Raw genomic sequence first — 26,537 nt, 5'->3', positions numbered from 1 at the left:
TGAACTGTGGTTTCTCTGAGCAGAAAAAAAAGGAAGTGGCCACTTCACACATACATGCATGCAGACCGTGCTGTCTATCCAAAGAGGACAATCGAGTAGGAGACAGCAGAGCGGAGTGGCAGTGCTGAGCAGAGCAGAGCCGTGTGTGGGAATCCAGGGGACCCTTTGGAAGACAAGGCAAAGGCACAAGTGAGCCGATGAATCCGCAAGGTAACAGCTGTTTGGGAATGTGTCTTTTTCAACTTAAAAGTTGAGAAAGAGACTAGCGTTGGGAAATTATTAACAGCAAGAGAACCAGAGGGACCAAGGGGAAAGGGAAGGAGTGAAAGACACCGTAAACGGGGCAGAAAGAGGATTTGGATAGGCTTTGCCGGGTAGAACCACGGGAGAAAACAACTTTGGGTTGTGAAAGGAGACTAACAGAATACCCTAAGGGCTAAGGAGGGCACCCAACTGGCCCGCAGAACTTTAGCTGAGCAAGGGCTGGAGTTTCTTATCAACTCCTTGATCTGATGAACGGATATTTTTGCAAGCATGGGCTTACAAGTTGAAGAGCGGTTGCAAGATTTGGGTATGGCTACTCTCAGGGCTTTTTTTCTCATAGAACGCTCAGAACGGAGTTCCGGCACCTTTTTTGGATGGAATATTGTAGGGTAGGCAAGGCGGGTTGTATGACATGTGTGAGTTCCGGCACCTTTTTCTTTTACAAAAAAAAGCACTGGCTACTCTAGAGAAAAGAAGGACTAGGAGTGACATGGCAGCAGTGTTCCTGTACTTGAGGGGCTGCCACAAAGAAGAGGGAGCGTCAACTTATTTTCCAAAGCACCAGAGGGCAAGACAAGAAACAATGGATGAAAATTCATCATGGAGAGAAGCAACCTAGAACTGAAGAGAAACTTCCTAACAGTGAGAACAATCATCTAGTGGAAGGGCTTGCCTCCAGAAGTTGTGGGTGCTCCATCAATGGAGGTTTTTAAGAGACTGGACAGCCCCTTATCTCAAATTGTATAGGGTCTCCTGCTTGAGCAGGGGGTTTGACTAGAAGCCCTCCCTTCCAGGTTTATTATAAATCTTTGGATCTTTCCTGGGAACTCAGCTGATAAGCTGGCAGTGACATCCTCTTAGAAAAATATACAGCTTGAGGCCTCCCGACCGAGGCACAGCGACAGTTCCAGCTTGAAAAGCAGGAAGCAGGGGGATCTGCAGGATGTGGTCAAAAAAGTCAACATGTCAGTCGACAGAACTTCAATGGCACTGTTGCGGCTGTCAACTTGACTTTTTTGGGTAGTCTTGGAAACAGGAAGCCTTACAATCATGGGGGCTCAAGTATTCCAGCACTGTCTGTTGGGTGGCAGGCCAGCAAGCATGCTCTATCAAAAGGAGAAGGTGGGTCAAGGAGAGGAATGAAGCTTAATTTTGCACATATTGACTTATTTTTAGATATCTTGATTGGGTTGCTCTTTAATTAGGTGTCTGTAATTTCTGTTTCTGCCTTAGCGCAAAACTCTTCCTAGCTTTTGCCTTCTCTCATTTATTGTTTATATGGGGTGGATAGCCAAGCCATCACCCTAAAGAGGTCGTGTTTTTTTCCCCCCAAGTTTCCTTCTGGAGGCTCAAAGTTTCCTTTGAACGTATCCCCAAATTTTAGTGGGGCAATTGCTGAAAATGAATGTCCTGCCCTAAAGCAGGCGATGATCTGAAAGGGGTTTGACACAGTGAAAAGGAAAAAAAAATAACAGCAGTGGCCCCGTTGATGTCATGTGCATCCACAGGTCATCATGCCGATCACACAAACTTGAATTTAAATCATTTTGAATCTAAATGATATTGAGCTAAACTAAAAATAAAACAAATAATCCAATGGTCAGCATTTAAGTTCACATTCAAGTTATAAACCATCAAAGTCAGCACTTCCATAATTTGCTCAGGATGACTTGACATGAGATTACCCTTCCTTGAAGAAGTCCATGCAGAGGGCCTCAGTTTAATGGAGTGGAGTGGAGTGGAGTGGAAGGAAGGAAGGAAGGAAGGAAGGAAGGAAGGAAGGAAGGAAGGAAGGAAGGAAGGAAGGAAGAAAGAAAGAAAGGGCCTCTTTTATTTTGCTTTTCAGCATATCATCTCAAGGCAGGAGTGATAGGTATCGGTAGTCCTTGACGTTTGACCACAGTTGAGCCCAAAATTTCTGTTGCTACATGAGACGCTTGCTTAGCAAGTTTTGCACCATTTTATGACTTTTCTGGCCACAGTTGTTAAGTGAATCACTGCAGGTGTTAAGATAGTAACACGGTTGTTAAGTGAACTTGGCTTCCCCATTGACTCTGCTTAACAGAAGGTAGAAGAAGAAGAAGAAGAAGAAGAAGAAGAAGAAGAAGAAGAAGAAGAAGAAGAAGAAGAAGAAGAAGAAGAAGAGGAGGAGGAGGAGGAGGAGGAGGAGGAGGAGGAGGAGGAGGAGGAGGAGGAGGAGGAGGAGGAGGAGGAGCAGACTAGGCAGCAATCAGATAAGAGGCAGCTGAGCCCAGAGAAGCAGCATGGGTGTGGCAAACATTTCAGAAGAGTTCTAGGACAACTCATCACAGCCAACTTGCTATGGCCAACTCGTCTGCTGCCAACTCGTCATAGGACAACTTGCCCTGGGACAACTCAAGAGCCTTGGTGAAGCAGTGGGCTAATGCCTCCTTAACTAACACCAGTTGCCTGCAATTAGTGCAGGTTCGCATCCCACCAGGCTCAAGGTTGACTCAGCCTTCCGTCCTTCCAAGGCAGGTAAAATGAGGACCCAGATTGTTGGGGGCAATAAGCTGACTTTGTAATAATGCCGCTTGGGGGGGACAAAGCCCTAATAAGCAGGCATGTACATAGAATGAAGGCTATTGCTAAGCACATTGATTTGTGCTTTAAATTGTAAGCCACCCTGAGTCTTCGGTGAAGGGCGGGATAGAAATGGGATTAAAAAAAAACTCACCGCAGGACAACAGTTACAAAAAAAACTCACCGCAGGACAAGAGTTACACTGATAATGAAGAAATGGTGGAATGGAATAATTAAAGAAAGGATGCAAAAGGAGGGACAAAATTAAATGTGAATGACAGAAGTTAAAATAATTTTTAAAATAATTTTAAATGATTAAGTTGAATTGTCCCACGGCGAATTGTCCTGTGTAGAGTTGGCTGCAGCGAGTTGTCCCATTCTGTTTCAGAAGAAGACCTTCCTTCGTCTCTTGGATTATAAAGATAAAGGGGAAGAAGATGTACTTTCAAACTGGCAAGATTCTGTTAATCTAATCTCACAACGAAGGTAGTGTGAGCACTCATGGTTGGTGCTTCTCTGGGCTACCTCTAAGGACTGACGGACATGCCAGTCACCACTACCTCCTTTCTTATTATGGGCAGATATTTCAAAACAACACAAATTACTTGTGAATGTGGAAGTCTGCCATTCTTACCACACACAAAAAGCCTTTAAGCTGATACATTATTTTTTGGCAAGACCTGAATCTTTCCTTCCCTGGCCAACTTTGCAATGTCAGATTTCCACCGTAGCCGTAGTCTTTTATAGGTGATCCTTGACTTACAACAGCTCGTTTAGTGACCATTCAAAGTTACCATGGCACTGAATAAAGTGACTTATGACTATTTTTCACAGTCAGAACCTTTGCAGCAACCCCATGGTTATGTGATGAAAATTCAGATGCTTGGCAACCGGTTCATATGTATGACGCTTGCTGTGTCCCGGGGTCATGTGATCCCCTTTTGCGATCTTCTGACAAGCAAAGTCAAGGGGGAAGCCAGGTTCACTTAACAACCGAGTTACTAAGAACTACGGTGATTCACTTAACAGCTGTGGCAAGAAATGTCATAAAGTGTGGAAAAACTCACATGACAAATGTCTCCCTTAACAACAAAAGATTTGGGGCTAAATTGTGTTCGTAAGTCGAGGACTACCAGTAGCTGCTTTTCAGCTTTCGCTTTTCCTCTTTGCCATGGGGGGGGGGTGAGGGGGTGGAGAAGAGCGACAGAAAAACACAGAGTCAGAATATTTGGTTTAGTTCCTCTTTGATTGCCCAAGATTTACAGCAAACCAAAACCCAAGCAAAGGAACTTCTCATCTCCTTTCTCATCAAGAAACTGCAACTAAAAGAGGAACTGTAAATACTGGATAAAGTACAGAGGAACATGAGGGAAGGAAAGGAGAGATACACGGACAACTTTGCATGGCTGTTAATATTTTCTCCCTCCCTTAGGAGGAAAGGCCTTTCGGGCGTTGAAGGTCCAGCAGGAGGAACTGTTAGATTCCATCAACAAGGTAAGACTCAGAGCTGTGTTAACACCACACACTGTCGACCAATCTGTAATGTAGTGGGCCTGACGCAAGGAAGAGACGCCAGCCGGAGTACGTGTTCAGCTCTTTATTGGGGGGGGAACGTACTTGAGAACAAGGGCTACCTGGCCTCCTTATATACCTGGCCAGGTAGGCGGCTAGCCAATGGGGTCGGCCCTAGGTTTCCCGCTGAAACTGGGTTTCCCGCCAAAACCATCCAGGCCAACGCCCCCTGGTGGCTGCTGCTATGCAGATGCCTGCACCTGGATACATAAACAAATCATTTTTGAGCAGTGTTTCTCAACCTTGACAACTTTATGATGTGTGGACTTCAACTCCCGGAATTCCTCAGCCAGCATGCCCACACATCTTAAAGGTGCCAAGGTTGAGAAACACCATTTTTGAGCCTCGTGAGAGATGCTTACCTGTATGTGAACCTAGGAAACAAAGTTAACTGAGGAATAGCCTTGGTTAAAGGGATGCAGTGGCTCACTGGGTTAGGACGCTGAGCTCGTCGATCAGAAGGTCGGCAGTTTGGCGTGTTGAGTGCCACGTAGCAGAGTGAGCGCCTGTTACTCGTCCCAGCTTCTGCCAACCTAGCAGTTCGAAAGCACGTAAAAATGCAAGTAGAAAAATAGGGACCACTACAGTGGGAAGGTAACAGCGTTCCATGCGCCTTTGGCATTTAATCATGCCGGCCACATGACCACGGAGACGTCCTTGGACAAACGCTGGCTCTTCGGTTTTGAAACGGAGATGAGCTCTGGCCCCTAGAGTCGGAAACGACTAGCACGCATGTGCGGGGGAACCTTTACTTTTTACCTTTATCCTTGATTAACAAAGGCTTCAAGTCTATCCTTAGTCATGAAAGTGATTCTTGGCCTGAGACAGGGGACTGGCCCAAGGTCTAGTGGTGAAGGTGTTGAACTAGGAGTAAAAAGACCTGGGTTCTAATCCCCTCAGCCAGCCACTCAAGCTGCCTGGAAGACTTTGGCCCAGTCCAAACAGATTCTGATCCCCAAATAAATACGTATCAGTCTTGATGCAAAATTCATTTTTATTACATTAGTTCTTCCCCACAAATTTAAGATTATTTTCATCTATCTTTTAACACTCTGTTTTATCCAGGTGATACATATTGAACTGTTCTTTTCCACTAAACAGGATGATAATTAAGAAGTTCCAATCAATAAACAAAGATTAGTTTTTTGCCTACATCTACCAGTATCAAAAGCTTTTTGCCAATCGGCACTCTATTTGACTTACTCCAATTTATTGTATATCTGAATATTTACCATAAAGCTATATTGCTTCAGCAACCTCAGGTACAGATTCTCATCTCTGTTCTATATTCATTTATTGGCACACAGTCACACATAATATAATCTGGAGATAACCTATTTTCTAAATTTTAGCAAACCAGAGGCTGTGGATTCCATCCAGTTATCTTATGCCAAAAGTTGCAGCATTGGATTAAAACATAGGGGAAACGAAGGTCATCCTTAGGTCTCATGTTGCATTTCAATTACTGGTGAAATAATCCCATTAGTAAATACATGAGCAGAGAGATTCAAATAACAGATTACCAACCAAGAAACTCTGTTGCCAAAGTCTCAATTTCTGCAAACCACAATGATCAGCATATAAAGATCTTTATCAACCATCATGTCATTACCCGATTTCATTTTACAGTATGAATACGACTGAAGATTTTCTGTAAGGTTAACAACATTGTAGGAGAAGAGCTGTGTTACAGTAGTCTGTGGGAGCTGAGAATCAGGAGAAATCTGACAACAGCTTTTACAACAAGTCAGAACGATGGAGGATTTAAACTGGGATAAGTTGGCGAATAACAAGTTGGTTTTGCCTGTGGAGATTCTCAGTCATCCAGAACATGGTTGTCCCAAAGGCAATTTTTCAAAAGGCAACTGGACTTTGTTTTTTCCTGGAAGACATTTCGCTTCTCGTCCGAGGAGCTTCTTCAGTTCTGACTGAAGCTTCTCGGATGAGAAGCGAAACGTCTTCCAGGAAAAAGAAAGTCCAGCCGCCTTTTGAAAAATCATCTTTGGGACAAAGTTGGTTTTGCAGCTAGAAATGAGACTAGAGCAGGGGTGTCAAACTCACAACGTCATGTGACGTGTTGCGACGTATGCCGACTTTTTCCCCCATCACTGGCAATGGGGTGGGTGCAGTTTCACTAAGAGGCATCCAGCCTGCGGGCCAGCAGTTTGGCACCCCTGGACTAGAGCTAACAGATATCTGAACAGGCAAAGGAGGATATGGACAATTGGACAGGAAGACATGGGAGGGAAAGACAGACATACTGTTTAACTTTTTTGGTGACAAAGATTAGAGTGAAAACCTGCAAAAAAAGATGTATTTAGGCCCAGTGGCATAGCGTGGGGGGTGCAGGGGGGGCCGGCCGCACCGGGCGCAACATCTGGGGGGCGCGCTCGCACTCGCAGCTCTCTGCCCCTGCCTGGCTCACTCACTCTCTCTCACTGCAGTGCTGGCTGTGCGAATCCGATCCGAGCTGCCGGGTCGCCGCCCACTGTGGAGGGGGGGTGCCAGGCGTGCGGTGCGGTGCGGAGAGAGAGCGAGGGACTATCTGGGGGAGGGACAGTGCAGCGGCTGCCCAGCGGGTTAGGGAGCGCAAATTACTTGCCTTGCCCCAAGTGCTGACAACCCACGCTACGCCACTGTTTAGGCCTAGGTCTCTATGAGATGTCTTTCTCCAGCGTTAGAAAGACTGACTCTTCAACTGCAACATTTTTCCATAAAATAAATAAGTAAATTTTTATTTTCGAGGATATATGATAGCAATAAAACCAAATCTCACCACAGAAAGGGATAAGCAATCATGTGAGGCTAGATTGAAGGTGATTGCTGGAGTCAGGAAATAAATTAAATAATGTAATGTAATGTAAATCTAGGCGGTTTTGTCTATTGACAGATGTCTAAGATGGTTATTTTCTGTCTTCCATTCCCACATGAGTCTAGTCCAGGGGTCTTCAAACTCGGCTCTTTTATGACTTGTGGACTTCAACTCCCAGAATTCCTCAGCCAGGCATGCTGGCTGAGGAATTCTGGGAGTTGAAGTCCACAAGTCATAAAAGGCCAGAGATTGAAGACCCCTGGTCTAGTCGCTCCATGTCACCGGGTGAAATTTTTTTATTTTATTTTTATTTTAATTCCATTTATATCCCGCCCTTCTCCGAAGACTCAGGGCGGCTTACAAGCTTAGATCACAAAAGCTTGCCTTGCAATAAAATTTGTTAGCTGGAAAACTATGAAACTCAGAATAACAGAGTTGGAAGGGATCTTGAAGGTCTTCTAGTCCAACCCCCTGCTTAACCAGGAGACCCTACACCATTTCTGAAAAATCTCATCTCTTCTTAAAAACCTCCAGTGTTGGAGCGCCCACAACTTCTTTTTCATTAAACTAGACATACTCAATTCCTGCAACCATTCTTAGTGTGTTTTAATCTTCAGTCTCCTAGTCATCTTTGTTGCTCTTCTCTGCAGTCTTTCTAGAATCTCAATGTTTTTTATGTTGTGGCGACCAAAAATGGATGCAATGTTTCAAGTGTGGTCCTACCGAGGCATTATAAAGTGGTACTAACACTTCACATGATCTTGGTTTTATGCCTCTGTTAACTCCTCCTGATTGTATAAGGGAGGCAGTTGAGTCTCCCGCTGTACATCTGAATTTTCTGGAAGATATGTTACATTTTTAAAAAGCAGGCTGGGTTTTTTCACCTCAAAGTTGTTATATAAACCATAACTGTATTGTGAAAGCAACCAGCCAACACTGTTGAAATTCTCGTTTGTGTCTGGTCCAAAATACTACCTAACCCTATAGTTTAGCTGCCCCCTACTGCTAAATTAGATTACAGTATCAGACAACCCGTGAGCGGTTGGGTCATCATTTCAGAGAGATTGTCTTATTAGATTCTTTGCTGCCTTCAATACTGACAGAACTTCTATTGCAGGGCTTTTCAACCTTTTCACCCATTGTACCACTTTTAGGATATGGCAACATCCGAGTACCACCAGTCGCCTAGCAAGGTGTCTAAAACTTGATGACCCCCCCCCACCCCCAAAAAAGGAAAAAAGTGATGAAGTACAGGCAGTCCTCGACTTACAACAGTTCGCTTAGTGACTGTTCGAAGTTACAACGACACTGAAAAAAGTGCCCCCCAAGCCACAGCTGAGCAAAACACCTGCCTGCCTGCCCGGCGGTGCTCTTCCTCCTGTCTGTTGTGTGCATTTCTGTTGAGGATTGACAGTGGGGTTGGGGTGGGGGGTGTTTGGTTTTTATTCCCCCCATCTGCTGGGTGGTTGCAGCAGGTTTTGGTCATTTCACATGATCCTGGGACACTGTGACCGTCATAAATATGAATCAGTTGCCAAGCATCTGGATGTAAATCACAAGACCCTGGGGATGCTGCAACATTCCAGCTGATCGGCGCTTCTTCTGGGCTCAGCAGAAGCGCCAGGATCAGTGCCGAGCTCCAGCTGGAGCATGGCGCTTCCGCTGAGCCCCGACAGCCCTGCAGCTCCAGCCCTCTCTCGCTCAGGCTTGTGCGGTGCTGCCACCAGTTCAGCTTATTCCCCTCCCCCGCTACCACTTTTCTAGGATGGTTGCGTACCACTGGTTGAAAAGCCCTGTTCTAATGTACTGCCTTCACTGGATGGATGGATGGATGGATGGATGGATGGATGGATGGATGGATGGACGGACAGATGGACAGACAGATAAGAGAGAGAGAGAGAGAGAGATTAAAGTTAAAATACAGTAGACCAAGTTACATCTCAATGTATGTAATAAAGCAATTTTATATTCAAAGGAGTCAAAAATTTAAGATGGCAGCTGTGACCCTGTGATTCAAGCCCCAAGGCTTTCATTATAAGATCACACTGACCATCTTTACTTTTTTGTCCCCAGAGTGGGACAACTTGCTACGGGATAACTCACCGTGGCCAACTCACCGTGGGATAGCATATCTTAAGACAGTTCAACAATTCAATTCCATTATTTAAAGTAATTAAAAAAAAATATTTTCACCTTTGTCATTCACATCTCATTTTATCCTTCCTTTCGCATCCTTTTTTTAGCGATTTTATTCCACCATTTCTTCAATATTAGTGTAACTCTTATCCCCTGGTGAGTTGGCCACAGCGAGTTGTCCTACACATAACACACATCCCTGTCCCAGATGACCCTCCCCTATACATTTAAACACGACCAAGACCTTTCTTAACACAGTCAGTAATTTCAGCTGCTGGCAATGCAGCTAGCTGCATTGGAATATCAACAATGTTTTAATTGGACAGATTGCGACTGACAATTTTTAGGCAATCTAAATTCTTCCTGAAGCCTCGCAAAACTTCAAAAGAATTTTTAATGACCAGTTGACTTAAATATTAATTCTTTTTACTGCCTAGGTTCTAACCGAAAAGTCTTTTATCTGCCATTCTTAAATTACTGTACTCACAAAGGATTGGGGTTCTCGTGGGAACCAGGATCAAATTTAAGCCTTAACCCCGAAGTCTTTCCAATATATCTTGCTGCAATTAAATCAAGAAAAGTAACTGATTGAAATTAGAACCAGGCACTTGCTGTATTTTCAACTGAATCAAATAATAGCTTTCCTGGTTAAAATGTAGTCAAAAATGATCCCATTCTGCTTAAAAATAAATTTAAAAATAAAATACATACACCCGATATCATGGAAAATTCGGAAGGTGAATCTTTCTTCTTCATATGAAAGGCTTCAATCTAATAGAAACTTTGATGAGGAGACCATCACTCGGCCTTAATCTGAGTAAAATGAATCCACACCATTTTGAAGCAGAAAAACACATTTAAACCCTCAGGTTACAACTCTACAACCCTCAGCCACGTTCCATTTTTGCTCAGTATTTATTCAACTTCATTCAGAATGCAAAAAGGGTGGTCGTGCCTAAGAAACATAGCCAACCCACCAGCATTTCTCAGTCTTCACAGCTTTAAGCTTTGTGGACATCAGCTCCCAGAATTCTCCCAGCCAGCATGCTGGGAGTTGAAGTCCGCACAGCTTAAAGCTAGCAAGGTTGAGGAACACTGAATCAGAGTACTATTCAGAGTTCAATCAAAATGACTCCCAACTAAGTATGAATGGAATTGGGTCTTAATGGTCCTAACAGGTTCAATCAATGGGAATAGAGCTCAAAGGGACCTTGGAGGTCTTCTAATCCAACCCCTTGCTCAAGCAGGAGAACCCATACCATTTCAGACAGGTGGCTGTCTAGGCCAGGGGTAGGCAACCTCGGCTCTTTTATGACTCCTGGACTTCAACTCCCAGAATTCCTGAGCCAGCATGGCTGGCTCAGGAATTCTGGGAGTTGAAGTCCACAAGTCATAAAAGAGCCGAGGTTGGCTACCCCTGGTCTAGGCTCTTCTTAAAAACCTCCAGTGATGAAGCACCCACAACATTTGAAGGCAAAGCTTTTTCCACTGGTTAATTGACTTCACTTAGGAAATTTCTCCTTAATTCCAGGTTGCTTCTCTCCTTGATTGGTTTCCATACATTGTTTCTTGCCCTGCCCTCTGGTGCTCTGGAAAATAAGTTGATGATCCCCTCCTCTTTCTGGTGGCCCCTCAAATACTGGATGGGTCTTAAGATGGGCCACTATTTCCCCATTAGGACATTTGGAATGCTATTCTCACCCTCAGACTGCCTGTTTACTTTCTGTTGGGATGTAATCCTTGCTTTTCCCATTCTGAACTCCTCCCCCGTTTCCCCCTCCCCACTTCTACAGGAATTCTTGGAGAGCCCAAAATACAGCACAGATGAAGACCTCGCTGAAAAACTAGAACTATTTAAAAGTGAGTGACCTTGGTGACGGACTTGAAATAATGGAAAGGGTGGAATGGGGCATTGCAGTTTAACAGAGTAGAACAGATCTACTCCAAATTTCTTAAAGCAGGGGTGGCCCTTCAGACCTGGCCCTTTTATGACTTGTGGACCTCAGGGGTGCTCCCCCCTCCTGGGTGCGACCCGCCTTGCCAGCCGATTATAACCTCGAGGAAGGGCCCATTTATTGGGACCCTGAGAGTTGGCTGGGCACGGGTAGGGGCCTTCGACGTAGACCTAATAAGAGGCCCCTGATTATTTTTCTTTCAAAATTTTTTAGGGGGTTAGGGAGGCGGGAGGGTTCTTTTGGTTGTTTGGATAAGGGGGGCTATCCAACTACCGCTGTTCTGGCTAGGGCCGATGGAGATCGCTGGGGGGAGGAGCGGGGGTCGGTCACCTCCGGGGCTCCAGGGCTGGTCGTGGGGCTACCTATTCCCACGACATCAGGGAATGGCAGCAGATGGAGGAGCAGAGGGCCGTATCGATCTCAGGGAAGGCCTCTCCGCTACTTACAAGCGGTGAGGCACTCCGACCCTCTGGCTCTACCCCAAGGTCCCGGGAGTGAGGGTGTGCAGCCCCCTGAGCTCCGGCTGGTGTATTTGAACGCCAGGTCCGTCGCTAATAAGGCTCCTCTCGTTCGTGATCTGGTCGAGGGTGAGCAGGCGGACCTGGCTTGCATCACGGAGACTTGGTTGGGCCCAGAGGGCGGGATTCCTCTGGTTGATCTTTGCCCACCAGGTTTCCGGGTGCTGCACCGGCCTCGGGCTCAGGGTAGGGGTGGGGGTGTGGCTGTTGTTATAAGGGAGACCTTGTGTCCGCGGGAGGCCACTGTTCCTCAGATAGTCGGGTGTGAGTCTCTCTTTTTGAGATGCGGCCCTGGTGCGCAGTTGGGCTTGCTGCTGGTGTACCTTTCGCCTAGTCATGCAGCAGCAGCCCTGCCTGAGCTGCTCGATGTCCTCTCTGCGCTGGTGGTTGAGTTCCCGAAACTTATAGTTTTGGGGGATTTCAACCTACCATCGCTGGGAGGATCATCTGAGTTGGCCCGGGAGTTCATGGCTTCCATGACGGCCATGGACCTGACGCAGGTAATTTCGGGACCGACTCATGAGGGAGGCCACACCCTTGACCTAGTTTTCTTATCTGGACGGTGGTTAGATGATCTTGGTGGGGGCTCTCCAATTATTATGCCCCTGTCATGGACCGATCATCATCTCCTGCGGCTGGTCTTCCGTTTTGCCACCCCCCGCCGTGGGTGTTTGGAACCAATTAAATGGTACCGCCCCAGACGCTTAATGGATCCCCAGAGGTTCCAGACAGCTCTGGGGTCCCCACCTGCCTCCCTTGCTCACAGCTCGGCAGATGCCTTAGTGGAAGCCTGGGAAAGGACGGCCACTGAGGCTCTTGACCGAGTTGTACCCCTGCGGCCCCTGACCCGGTGCAGATCCCGTCGAGCTCCATGGTTCTCTGCGGAGCTTCGGGAGATGAAGCGTCGGAGACGGGGCCTAGAGAGCGGTTGGAGGTCCAGCCGATCCGAATCCGACCGATTGCGACTAAGAGCCTACATTAGGTCTTATCTCGCTGCGATAAGGGAGGCGAGGTCTAACCACTTCGCCACCCTTATCGCGTCCGCAGATAATCGCCCGGCCGCCCTGTTTAGGGTGACTCGCTCCCTCCTAAATCAGGAGGTGAGGGAGGATCCCTTGCAGGGCCGTGCCGAGGAGTTTAACCAACATCTGTCGGACAAAATCGCTCGGATTCGGACCGGTCTGGACTCTGACTGGGCAGAGTCTGACGATCAGGACACGGGTGGTCTTGTCGATATCATCTGGGAGGAGTTTGATTCTGTGACTCCGGAGGAAGTGGACAGGATCATGGGGAGGCTGAGCACCACCACATGTTTATTGGACCCGTGCCCTTCCTGGCTGGTTTATGCAGCCCGGGAGAGGACACGCAGCTGGTTCCAGGCAGTTATATCGGCTTCTTTGAGTGAGGGTATCTTCCCCGCCGTCTTGAAGGAGGCGGTGGTGAGGCCTCTCCTCAAGAAGCCTGCCCTGGACCCGGCTGTATTGAATAACTTTCGTCCTGTCTCCAACCTTCGCTTTCTTGCGAAGGTTGTTGAGAGTGTGGTGGCGCATCAGCTCCCTCTGGTCCTGGATGAAGCGGATTATCTAGACCCGTACCAATCGGGTTTCAGGCCCGGGCACAGCACGGAGACGGCATTGGTCGCGCTGGTGAATGATCTCTGGAGGGCTCGGGACAGGGGGCATTCCTCTGTCCTAGTCCTATTAGACCTCTCGGCGGCTTTCGATACCATCGACCATGGTATCTTGCTGCGGCGTCTCAGGGGATTGGGAGTGGGAGGCACAGTTTTACGGTGGTTCTCCTCCTATCTCTTGGGACGTTCGCAGTCGGTGTTGGCAGGGGGGCAGAGGTCGACCGCGAGGTCTCTCATTTGTGGAGTTCCTCAGGGGTCGGTCCTCTCGCCTCTCCTGTTCAACATCTACATGAAGCCGCTGGGTGAGATCATTCGTGGCTTTGGAGTTGGGTATCATCAGTACGCTGATGATACCCAACTTTTCTTTTCGACCCCAAACCACCCCAGTGATGCCCTCGACGTGATGTCCCGTTGCCTGGAGGCGGTTCGGGTCTGGATGGGGAGGAACAGACTCCAGCTCAACCCCGACAAGACTGAGTGGCTTTGCATATCTTCATCCCGGGTTTATTCGGACATTCCACCTCTAACTATGGGGGGTGAATTATTACCCCCCGTAGATAGGGCTCGCAACTTGGGGGTCCTCCTAGATTCACGGCTCACCTTGGAAGATCATATAGGAGCCGTGACTAGGGGGGCCTTTGCACAGGTTCGCCTGGTGCGTCAGTTGCGGCCCTATCTTAGCCGGGATGATCTGTGCACGGTCACTCATGCGCTCGTGTCCTCTCGTCTGGACTACTGCAACGCTCTCTACATGGGGCTGCCCTTGAGGACCACTCGGAAGCTCCAACTGGTACAGAATGCAGCCGCGAGAGTGGTGTTGGGAGTCTCCCGATACTCCCACGTTACACCTCTGCTCCGTGAGCTGCATTGGTTGCCAGTTGTCTTCCGGGTGAGATTCAAGGTACTGGTAACGGTATTCAAAGCACTCCATGGCATGGGGCCGGAGTACCTCAGGGAACATCTGCTGCCGGCATCAAGCTCCCTGCGCCCTGTGCGTTCCCACAGAGAGGGCCTCCTCAGGGTGCCACCGATCAGAGAATGTCGATTGGTGGCCCCCAGGGGGAGATCCTTCTCTGTGGGCGCTCCGGAGCTGTGGAATCAGCTACCGGTTGAGCTCCGGATGGCGCCCGATCTTCGCTCCTTTCGCCGCGATCTCAAGACATTTTTGTTTGTACAAGCCGGCCTAGCCTGAGGGGGAGTGTTGGGGTTGTTTTATCTTTTGTTTTTTAATTTTTCTGGGGGTTTTTAGCGTTGTATTTATATTGTTTTTAACTAGGGCAATTGTTTAATCTGTTTTTAATGTTTGTATTGGTTTTTTTATTCTGCCCTGTGAACCGCCCTGAGTCCTCAGGGAGAAGGGCGGTATATAAATGTTATTAAATTAAATTAAATTAAATTAAACTCCCAGAATTCCTCAGCCAGGTTGAAGGCCCCTGTCTTAGATGATGAGAGGATTAGAAAGAGGGGTCAAACTACATTTACTTGCGAGACCACCTGCTGCCAATGTCAACCTCCCATCGCCCAGTTCGCTCCCACAGAGTCGGCCTCCTCAGGGTGCCATCGGCCAGGCAATGCCGGCTGGCAACCCCCGGGGGAGAGCCTTCTCTGTGGGCGCGCCGACCCTCTGGAATGAACTGCCTCCGGAGCTGCGGACGGCCCCTGACCTTCGGTCCTCCCACCGTGACCTGAAGACCTGGTTGTTCCAACAAGCGGGCCTGGACTGATCATGGTTTTTAAATTTGGTTTTTATTGGTTTAAATTGTCCTTTATTTCCTTATTTATTGTTTAATTCTTTTTTAATCTTTGTATTCTATGTTTTTTTAATTTTTTATTGTTGTGAGCCGCCCTGAGTCCTTAGGGAGAAGGGCAGCATATAAATTTAATAAATAATAATAATAATAATTTATCCATGGTTAGCTACTCCCAAGCCTTAACAGTAATGAATGGCCTACTGCCACTTCCAACCATGCCAATCTCAACCTTCATTGTTCTCCTTGTTTGCCTGCTTCCTTCTTCCACTGCCAACTGTCTGCCAGGTAGATCCTTCTCTGTTTCTCTGCCCATTATCTCTGGGCTTTTGGAGAACGTAGCTTCTCTCATGCAAGGACAACAGCTCCACAATCCTCGTTCTAGAGATAGAATAAGAGGAACCTATGGGGAACCGCAATTTTCAGGCCAGTGTAGCTTCCCTGCCAAAACAGAGGAGGAAATTACCAGGATCTTATCCATATTCAGCCCTGCTGGCTTTGCCCGGCCTTCGGAGGGGGAGATGAAAAGCTGGCAAGCCGACCTGCCCATTAAAGGACCTGCCAGCACAGCTGATGCTCAGGAACTAGGTTATTTCGAGGGAGAAATGGCCCATCTCCAACTCCCCAGCCTTTCTTCCTCAACCCAGAAGCAATTCCTGGCATCTGATCCTGAAATAAAGCAGCTCAGGTGCTGAAATAATAATAATAAATAATAATCAGGAATGTCAAGCCAATCCAGGTGTTGCATAAACAACTTGAATGGAGATTGTTGCATTCCAACAAGCAGCACTCCATGTCCTGAAAGTTTTTTCAATCTTCATTCGCCTAATTTAGGAGGTGAGGAGAGAACGGTTTTATTTTCTTCATTTGAGGGATTTTTGGGGGGGAAAGAGGATAATCCCAAGGACCTTTAGTTGTCTGATTTGCACACTGAGTAACAACTACAGGTAGTCCTCAACTTACAACTTTTCTTTTGGTGACCATTCAAAGTTACAGCGGCGCTGAAAAAAAGTGACTTATGACCGTTTTTCAACACTTACGACCATTGACCTTGGTCACGTGATCAAAATTCAGACATTTGGCAACTGACTCATAGTTATGACCGTTGCGGTGTCCTGGGGCCATGTTCCCCTGAGAAGCAAAGTCAATGGGAAAGCCAGATTCACTTAACAACCGTGTCACTATCTTAACAAAACTGCAGCGATCCACTTAACCAGAGTGGCAAGAAAAGTTGTAAAATGGGGCAAGACCACCTAACAAATGTCTCACTTAGCAACAAAAAATTTGGATTCAATTGTGGTCATAAGTCAAGGACTACCTGTATGCAGTGCATGATTCATATCTGGATGCATTTTTAAAAAGCATCTTTAAGTTAATCAGGAATTCTCAAATCAATTGTACGGGTTGTTCCCCTTTTTGTTTGGTATATCAATGGATCTCTTTCCTTATCCTTTATGGCTACTCCTTTCTTTTAACCCTACATCTTCATATTACGCCAAAGTTCCATTTATTCAATATCATGCTGCTGTATTATGTTTATGTTTATGTTTGTTTTTGTTTTATTTGATTTGTATACCGCCCTTCTCCCTAGGGACTCAGGGCGGTTCACAGGGCATATATAAATAACGATACAAAAGTTAAAAGGAAATTAAACCAGTGCCCAGTTAAAAAACAATAATACAATACTAAAAACACCAATTTAAAAACCCATAATCCCCCATCAGGCCAGACCAGCTAATTCAAATAAGTGGGTCTTCAGGCCGCAACGGAAGGTTCGGAGGTCTGATGTCATCCGGAGCTCCACCGGCAGTTGGTTCCATAATGCCGGAGCGCCCACAGAGAAGGCCCTCCCCCTGGGGGCCACCAGTCGGCATTCCCTGACCGGAGGCACCCTGAGGAGGCCCTCTCTGTGGGCACGTACTGGGCGGAGGGAAGTTGACGCCGGCAGCAGGTGGTCCCTGAGGTAACCCGGACCCATGCCATGTAAGGACTTAAAGATCATAACCAAGACCTTGAACCTCACCCGGAAGACAACTGGTAGCCAATGCAGCTCGCGGAGCAAAGGTGTAACATGGGAGTACCGGGAAACTCCCAAGACAACTCTCGCGGCTGCATTCTGTACCAGTTGGAGCCTCCGAGTGGTCTTCAAGGGAAGCCCCATGTAGAGAGCATTACAGTAGTCAAGGCGAGAGGTCACGAGCGCATGAGTGACCGTACACAGGGCATCCCGGTCCAGATAGGGCCGCAACTGGCGCACCAGGCGAACCTGGGCGAAAGCCCCCCTAGTCACGGCCACTATATGATCTTCCAGGGTAAGCCGTGAATCTAGGAGGACTCCCAAGTTGCGAGCCCTATCCATGGGGGGTAAGAGCTCACCCCCCATAGAAAGAGATGGAACATTTTGAATGTCCCGGAATGCCGGGATGTACAGCCACTCAGTCTTGTCAGGATTGAGTTGAAGTCTGTTCCTCCCCATCCAGACCCGAACCGCCTCCAGGCAACGGGACATCACAGCGAGGGCATCACTGGGGTGGTTTGGGGTCGAAAAGAAAAGTTGGGTATCATCGGCATATTGATGATACCCAACTCCAAAACCACGAATGATCTCACCCAGCGGTTTCATGTAGATGTTGAACAGGAGAGGCGAGAGAACCGACCCCTGAGGAACTCCACAAACGAGAGACCTAGGGGCCGATCTCTGCCCCCCTGCCAACACCGACTGCGAGCGTCCCAGGAGATAGGAGGAGAACCACTGAAGAACTGTGCCTCCCACTCCCAATCCCCTGAGACGCCGCAGCAAGATACCATGGTCGATGGTATCGAAAGCCGCCGAGAGGTCTAATAGGACTAGGACAGAGGAATATCCCCTATCCCGAGCCCTCCAGAGATCATTCACCAGAGCGACCAATGCTGTCTCCGTGCTGTACCCGGGCCTGAAACCCGATTGGTAGGGGTCCAAATAATCCGCTTCATCCAGGACCAGAGGGAGCTGATGCGCCACCACACTCTCGACAACCTTCGCAAGAAAGCGAAGGTTGGAGACTGGACGAAAGTTGTTCAATACAGCTGGGTCCAAGGCAGGCTTCTTGAGGAGAGGTCTCACCACCGCCTCCTTCAAGACGGTGGGGAAATAACCCTCACTCAAGGAAGCAGATATAACCGCCTGGAGCCAGCCTCGTGTCCTCTCCCTAGCTGCATAAACCAGCCAGGAAGGGCACGGGTCCAACAAACATGTGGAGGAGCTCAGCCTCCCCATAATCCTGTCCACTTCATCAGGGGTCACAGAATCAAACTCTTCCCAGGTAACATTGACAAGACCGCCTGTGTCCTGATCGCCAGACTCTGCCCAGTTGGAGTCCAAACCGGTCCGAATCCGAGCGATTTTATCCGACAGATGATGACTAAATTCCTCGGCACGACCCTGCAAGGAATCCTCCCTCATCTCCTGATTAAGAAGTGAGCGAGTCACCCTAAACAGGGCGGCCGGGCGATTATCTGCGGACGCGATGAGGGTGGAGAAGTAATTACACCTCGCCACCCTCATCGCTGCGAGATAAGACCTAATATAGGTTCTTAACCGCAACCGGTCGGGTTTGGATCGGCTAGACCTCCAACAGCTCTCTAGGCCCCGTTATGGTATTAAGAGGAGTTAAATCATAGATAGAAAGATGGCTGATAGATAGATAGGATTACATTGATTCGTGATCCCTCTTCCTAGCGCAGGGGTCAGCAACCTGAAACAGTGAAAGAGCCACTCGGAACCAGTTCCCTCACAAAAGGGAAAAACTGGGAGCCGCAAAAAATGTGTGCACATGCACGTACATGCACGCATGCGCAGAACAGGGTTTGACTGAAGAGTGGAACCAAGGCAAGATATGCACCTACCCTGCATATTTGAATTGATTGGTTGAACTTTTTTAGTCTCACCTTTTTTTTTTGGACTGCACATGGCAGAGGACTGGGAGCCGCAGGAGATGGCTGAAAGAGCCGCATGCGGCTCCGGAGCCACGGGTTGCAGACCTGTGTCCTAGCGCATCCAAACACAGAAGAGTCAAATTAGCACGAGAGAGGATTAAATCTCTAAATATATGTGCGGGTATACAACTAAATCTGAAGACTGGATCTCGGCTTCAGAGGATCATCTGAGCAGTTGCTGTTGGAACTTATGGTGGATTCGATAAACTTAAAATGTTCTGCTAACCTGCTTTCTTTTGCAGAGAAGTACATGGAATTTGATCTCAACGCACAAGGTGATATAGGTAAGTGTTATTGGTAGATGAGATTCCCACAAATGGGCGCAGAAATATTTTTCTATTTTTTTGTTGTTGTTAGTTGCGGTCATGTCCAACCCATTGTGACCCCATGGACAACGTTCCCCCAAGCCTTCCTGTCCAATACCATCTTTTGGAGTCCATTTAAGCTCACGCCTACTGCTTCAGTGACTCCATCCAGCCACCTCATTCTCTGTTGTCCCATTCTTCTCTTGCCCTCAATCTTTCCCAGCATTAGGCTCTGCTCCTAAGCATCCATAATCTTTCTTCTCCGACAATAATACAGACCATAAATAATCACACAGAAATATGCTAAGATTGTTTTACCTCCTACACTCCCAACAACTCCTCCAGCTCTCAGCCAACATATTTAAAGTTAATCACAGTTTTTAAAATGAAATTGACACATTATCCATAAAAATATGGATTTAGAATTTAAGTGTAAAAACGAACTGGTCAATCTTTGCAATTTCCATTCGATATTATTTCTGCATCAATCTGCTGTTTTGTAAAAACAGCCCTTGCATCTTCAGTTTAGAATATTTAAAGCCAAATATATGTGCTCTCAAAGTAAACATTTCTAAAATCATTAAAATATACATATGAATAGGCATGTTGGTCTGCTATTTGAATGAGGCCCTTGGTTACTAAATCTGGAGGTGTACAATTAGAAAGGAAACTGTATTCTAATCCAAATCTTTATTCAGGAAATATGGGTTGGATCAAATCCATTTCTATCACAATTTTAAAAGAATGGGTTCTTATATTTATACTTATCTGCTGAAAAAAAATATTGAAAGTCATTTTTTTATAATTTTTCCTTTCTTTCATTACTGCATTCTTGTCTTTATTCTTTTTCTTTTTTCCCTCTATTTTCATTCTAAATATTACTTCTTGTTAGTTTTTATTGTTTCAAACTTCCAATAAAGTTTATTTAAAAAATTTAAAAGAATAAAATCATCAATTATCCTGCTTTATTGATTGTTCCAATTACTAATAAAATACCACAGTAAAATAATGCTTCCTCCGTGTGAAGCTTGATTCCTAATAACTTCCATGTTTGTATTCATGACAATTTTTTCTAGCAATATTATACACACACACACACACACACACACACACACACACACATGGAGAGTCTGCGAGCATCATACAATTAAAAATAATATCATTCAAGAGAAAAAAACTAAAGAAACAAAACATCTTGCTTTCAAAAGCCAAATTGTTTAAACTACAAAAGTCTGCAAGACAAGTATACAAATGTAACAAAATAAAAGCCAAAGAATTAAAATCAGTAAAAAAATAATAATCATATCAGAAGTTGAGACTATTAAGATTAACAAGGCAAAAAAAATGGAAAGGCCTGAAAGAAAAATACCATGTCAAAATATTAAGTGTTCATAAATTTGTGCATGAGTGCAGTGCAGTGCAGTGCTTAAAATGCTGGTTTAAGACTGGGGAGACCCAGATTTAAATCCACTGTCTGTCACCCATGGAAAATTGAATGATTTTGGAGCTAATTTCACAGAGCCATTATTAGAGGGCTAAAATGAAAGGAACACCTCCTATAAGCCCTTTGTAACTTCTGAAGAAAAGGTGAGATTAACAGATTTATCTGAAGTGGAATAATATAGCTATACATACCAGTTATACGTAGCTATTTGTAGAGAGGCCATTTTTAAAGGAGAAGACACAGTGTCACAGATATAATAATAATAATAATAATAATAATAATAATAATAATAATAATAATAATAATAATAATAATAATAATAATAATAATGTCAGAAGGGACCTTGGAGGTCATCTAGTCCAACCCCCTGCTCAGGCAGGAAACCCTATACCATTTCGGACAAATGGCTGTCCTGTCTCTTCTTAAAAACTTCCAGTGTTGGAGCATTCACAACCTCTGGAGGCAGTTGTTCCACTGGTTAATTGTTGTAACTGTCAGGAAGTTTCTCCTTAGTTCTAGGTTGCTTCTCTCCTTGACTAGTTTCCATCCGTTGCTTCTTGTCCTGCCTTCAGATGCTTTGAAGAATAGCTTGGCTCCCTCTTCTTTGTGGTAGCCCCTGAGATATTGGAACACTGCTATCATGTCACCCCTCACTCTTCTCTTCGTTAAACTACACATACCCAATTCCAGCAACCGTTCCCTATATGTTTTAGCCTCCAGTCCCCCAATCATCTTTGTTGCTCTTCTCTGTACCCTTTCTAGAGTCTCAACATCTTTTGTACATCGTGGTGACCAAAACTGGATGCAGTAGTCTAGAAACATACATTCATATCCCTATGTACACACACATACACAGAGAGAGAGAGAGAGAGAGGGAGGGAGAGGGAGAGAGAGAGAGAGAGAGAGAGAGAGAGAGAGAGAGAGAGAGAGAGAGAGAGAGAGAAAGAGGGGGGTGGCATGGGGCATTCCTCATGCAGCTATATTTATTTTATTTTATATTATTTTATTATTTTATTTTATTTTATTTTATTTTATTTTATTTTATTTTATTTTATTATTTTATTTTATTTTTATTTTATTATTTTATTTTATTTTATTTTATTATTTTATTTTATTTTATTTTATTTTATTATTATTTTATTTTATTTTATTTTATTTTATTTGCCACCCTTCTCATATCCAACGACTCTGGCCAGGTGTAGAAACAAAGCGAAAGAGCAGCCAGGAATCTACCATATCAACCAATATTATTATGCCATTTTATCATTATAAAAGTCAGAGGGTTACAGGTGGTGACCCTGGGACACTGCAACCATCAGAGGTGCAGGCCAGTTGCCGAATGTTTTAATTTTGATCACGCGAACCCTGGGGATGCTGCAATGGCCGTTAAGTGTGAAAACCAGTCATAAGTCCCTTTTTTCCCCCCAGTGTCATTGTAACTATGGCCACTAAACAAATATATGTTCATTTCACTGACTTCATTCTCCAGTGTGTACTGAATAAATAGCTTCCCTAGTAAGTGTTCACCACCCCGGAAATTAACTAAAGCAGTTCTTCCTTGCCTTCTGGTCTAGTCACCCTTTACCGATTCGTGAGAGTTGAAGCTTAATTTGCCATTTTTTAAAAAAAGATCTCATTTGGATGAAAACGTTTGAAAACACAAGCTGTGCTGGGAAACCAGAGGGCTGCCTTTTGGACTCAATTCATCTAGGTCAGGGGTGTCAAACTCGCCGTGTCCGGCGATGTGTCGCGATGTATCGCAACTTTTTTCCCCTTGCCGGAGCTAGGGAGGGGAGGTGGACACAGCTTCCGTGTGATGCATCTAGCCTATGGGCCAGCAGTTTGACACCCCTGATCTAGGTGGAGCTTGTATATTAGTTCAACCAATTCTTCTAACCTTTACAGGTAATCCTCAGCTAGTTATGACCTAACTGAGCCCAGAATTACAGTGTGAATGAATGTATGTATGTATGAATGAATGAATGAATGAATGAATGAATGAATGAACGAACAAACCTTGTCAAAGTACAACATGTATGCATTGAGATCGGCTGAGCCTCCCTTCCTGCCCACCACCACCCCAACCCACAGTGACAACAAACCCGCCATCTTGTTACACCATGTGAGCTAATTGCACACAACACACCGGCCTTGCAAGTCAATCATACATAAAGTTGTTTCCCATTCAGGAGCCTGACAGCCCATGGATAAAAGCTGTTCTTCAGCCTGTTGGTACAGCTGGCTATACTCCTGTATCTCCTACCTGATGGTAGGAGAGTAAAAAGGTACCGACCAGGGTGTGAGTCATCCCTGGGAATTTTCCTCACCCTTCCAAGTCTTGCTGATGGTTAAGTGGATTGTCACATGTCTGACCCAATTTTATGACTTTCTTTGCTGTGGCCGTTAGGTGGATCACCATAGTCATGGACATACTGTAAACCATAGTCCTAGACATAAATTATTTTAACTCCTTCCCTCGGGACACTGCTATATTGCATCCCAAAACAACCAGACACAAGAATAGTTTTTTTTTCCTCTCATGCCCTCACTCTGATGAACACCTAATCCCCACAGTACCGTCTTATGGCTAACTATATTCACCCATGTTGTATGGCTGTAGTATTATTATTATTATTATTATTATTATCCTTTTCATCTTCTCTACTATCTCCTTATTGGTGTCATTGATTATTATTTTTACTCTGTTGCTTTGTATGTACATTGAGAGCTTATGCACTGGAGAAGTTCCTTGTATGTCTAATCATACTTGGCCAAATAAATTGTACCCTACCCTACCCTACCGTACCCTTCCCTTCCCTGCCCTTCCCTTCCCTATCCTCCCCTAATCCTATCCTATCCTACCCAATCCTCCCCTAATCCTATCCTACCCTATCCTATCCTAATCGTATCCTAACCTATTCTACCCTACCCTACCCTATCCTACCCTAATCCTATCCTATCCTACCCTACCCTAATCCTATCCTCCCCTATCCTATTCTAATCCTATCCTATCCTAACCTATTCTACCCTACCCTATCCCACCCTAATCCTATCCTATCCTACCCTACTCTACCCTACCCCTTATCCTATATTCTTAGAAGCTGGTGCATTTTGTATGCCTTTTATCTTTCTTTTTATCGTGGTGCATTCTTGTTCCTCCTGTTCCCTCAAGATATCATGGCTCTGAAGCGGATGTTGGAAAAGTTGGGTGCAGCCAAGACCCACCTAGAACTGAAAAAAATGATCACTGACGCCACAGGAGGGATGAGAGAAACCATCAATTACCGTGACTTTGTCGCTGTGATGCTGGGAAAGCGATCAGCTATCCTTAAAATGCAAGTATTTATTTATTAAATGCATTAACCACTCATTTTTATCATAAGGTAACTCTGGGCGATTCACAATATGACATAGGTGAAGCAGAGAAGTGCTGTGGACATAGTGTACTTGGATTTCAGAAAGGAATTTGACAAGGTGGACTGCAAACTTACTTCTTACTAAGTTAGAAAAATGTGAGATAGACAGCATCACCACCAGATGCATTCGTAACTGGCTGACAAACTGAAAATGTGTAGTCCTTAATGAACCTACATCAACACAGAGGGAAGTTGTTCTGTACCAGCTTGCTACCGGCCCTGCAGAAAAGGCAGGGACAACCCCTTTTACAAGAAGGCAAGAGGCTGGAACTAAGCCTGCCAAATTTATTAACATAAAAACATAAACAGAGCAAAGAGAGCAAACACAAACCATGAAACAGGAGCTATTCAAACGGTTGCCTTCAGCAAACCAGCCCTCCCACGCATTCCCCTTTTAAACAGTTCAGGGCGTGGCTTCTCTCTGCCTCCTTCCGAGGTGCCCCATTGCCTTCCTCTGTTTACTCCTGATTGACTGCCTCCTGTGTCGGGCGTCCTTGAACAGGGCCAGCTGTGGGTCATCTTCATCCACGCTGTCAGGCTCACACAGCTGGGTCTACGTCGTAACCAGGTGGGAGGGGCCTGGCTGAGGGCTCTCATCAGCAAGCTCTCCAACACCCTCAGCAACCTCTCCAACACCCCCCTCCTCCTCCTCTGAATCGTCCGACCCAACTGCCGAACCCACAGGCTGACCCTGAATCACAACAGAAGTAAGCAGTGGAGTTCCCCAATGTTCTGTTTTAGACCGACTACATAAACTATTTAGATGAGAAACTCATCAACCTAGGGATTTCAATTTTTTGTTAAACTACAACTCGCTGCGGATCATCATGGCTAGGACTGATGGGAGTTGTAGTCCAGCAACTTCGAGAGAGGCCCAGACCTTTCTCAAGCTGTCCTGATTTCTACCAGGCTAAGCATTTGGACTGGCAAAAAAAGTAGAGCAAGTTTAAAAACAAGTCTCTGCAGAAGTTAGAGATCTGCGTATAGATCTCCAAGTTGAACAGGGTAGCAAGGATTCTCTGATTCTAGCTATTTCACACACACACACACACACACACCAATATTATTCCTTTTGTAATAAAGTTGTAACAACCAAGTTTCGAAGAGGAAAAGACATTAACTTGGGGAGCACCTGCGGCCGGCGTCAACTTCCCTCCGCCCAGTACGCTCCCACAGAGAGGGCCTCCTCAGGGTGCCACCGGTCAAAGAATGCCGACTGGTGGCCCCCAGGGGGAGGGCGTTCTCTGTGGGCGCACCGGATTTATGGAATCATCTTCCAGTCGAGCTCCGGATGGCGCCTGATCTCCGCTCCTTCCGGCGCGATCTTAAAACCCATCTCTTTGAACAAGCTGGCCTGGCCTGATGGGACGGGGTTGGATTTTATAAATGGATTTTAACTGTTAATCTGTATTACCGGTAATTTATTATGGGCACTGTTTAATTACTTTTTAATAATTTTTAATTTTTGTATCTTGTTTTTATGTATTGCCCTGTTCACCGCCCTGAGTCCTTCGGGAGAAGGGCGGTATACAAATTAAATTAATAAATAAATAAATAAATAAATAAACTCGGGGAAAATGAAAAGGATCTTCTGTAAATTCTTTTTTTTTTCCTGCCTCGCTGCAGAATTCTAATGTACGAGAAAATGAGAGAGAAGGAAGAGCTTCCAACTGGTCCTGCTCCAAAGAAAACGGTGGGAGAGCTTCCTTAACCATCCCCCAAGAAGAGAAGAAAGAAGACTCACATATTATCACACTCACACCCGCACACACACAGAGACTATACAGGTAGTCCTCGACTTCCAACAGTTCATTTAGTGACCGTTCGAAGTTACAATGGCACTGAATGAAACAAGTGGCCTAGGATCGTCTTTCACACTTAACAACAGTTGCAGAATCCCCACGGTCACGTGATCGAAATTCAGAGGCTTGGCAACTGACTCGTATTTATGACGGTTGCAGTGTCCCGGGGTCACGCGATCTCCTTTTGTGACCTTCCGACGAGCAAAGTCAACGGGGAAGCCAGATTCACTTAACAACTATGTTACTAACTGACCAACTGCCAAATTTGCTTAACAAAAATGTCTCGCATAGCAACAGAAATTTGGGGCTCAGTTCTGGTCATTAAGTTAAGGACTGCCTGTACCAGCAAAGGCCTGGAAGTGGGGGGCGGGGTGTGGAGGCAAATGCAATTATTGCACATTTTAAAAAATAAATAA

At 45.7% G+C, this 26,537-nt stretch overlaps 1 protein-coding gene across 2 annotated transcripts; it reads left to right on the top strand.

The window, feature by feature from the left end:
* On the top strand, positions 1-26,537 carry AIF1 (allograft inflammatory factor 1). 2 transcript variants are annotated; one of them, XM_083352643.1, is made up of 6 exons: positions 1-210; positions 4,241-4,302; positions 11,122-11,188; positions 19,397-19,438; positions 24,076-24,238; positions 25,946-26,537. In XM_083352643.1, exons 1-6 carry the CDS (start codon positions 198-200, stop codon positions 26,028-26,030), a joined length of 432 nt encoding a protein of 143 aa, XP_083208769.1. In that variant the 5' UTR covers positions 1-197; the 3' UTR covers positions 26,031-26,537. The 2 variants fall into 2 exon arrangements, with proteins under 2 accessions (XP_083208769.1, XP_083208768.1); XM_083352642.1 differs by lacking the exon at positions 1-210 and adding an exon at positions 703-906.

The sequence above is a fragment of the Vipera ursinii genome (assembly GCF_947247035.1).
Source record: "Vipera ursinii genome assembly, chromosome: 2".
In the NCBI taxonomy this organism is placed as follows: Eukaryota; Metazoa; Chordata; class Lepidosauria; order Squamata; family Viperidae; genus Vipera; species Vipera ursinii.
Note: the sequence above shows the minus strand (reverse complement) of the source record. Positions and strands in the feature narration are given on the sequence as shown.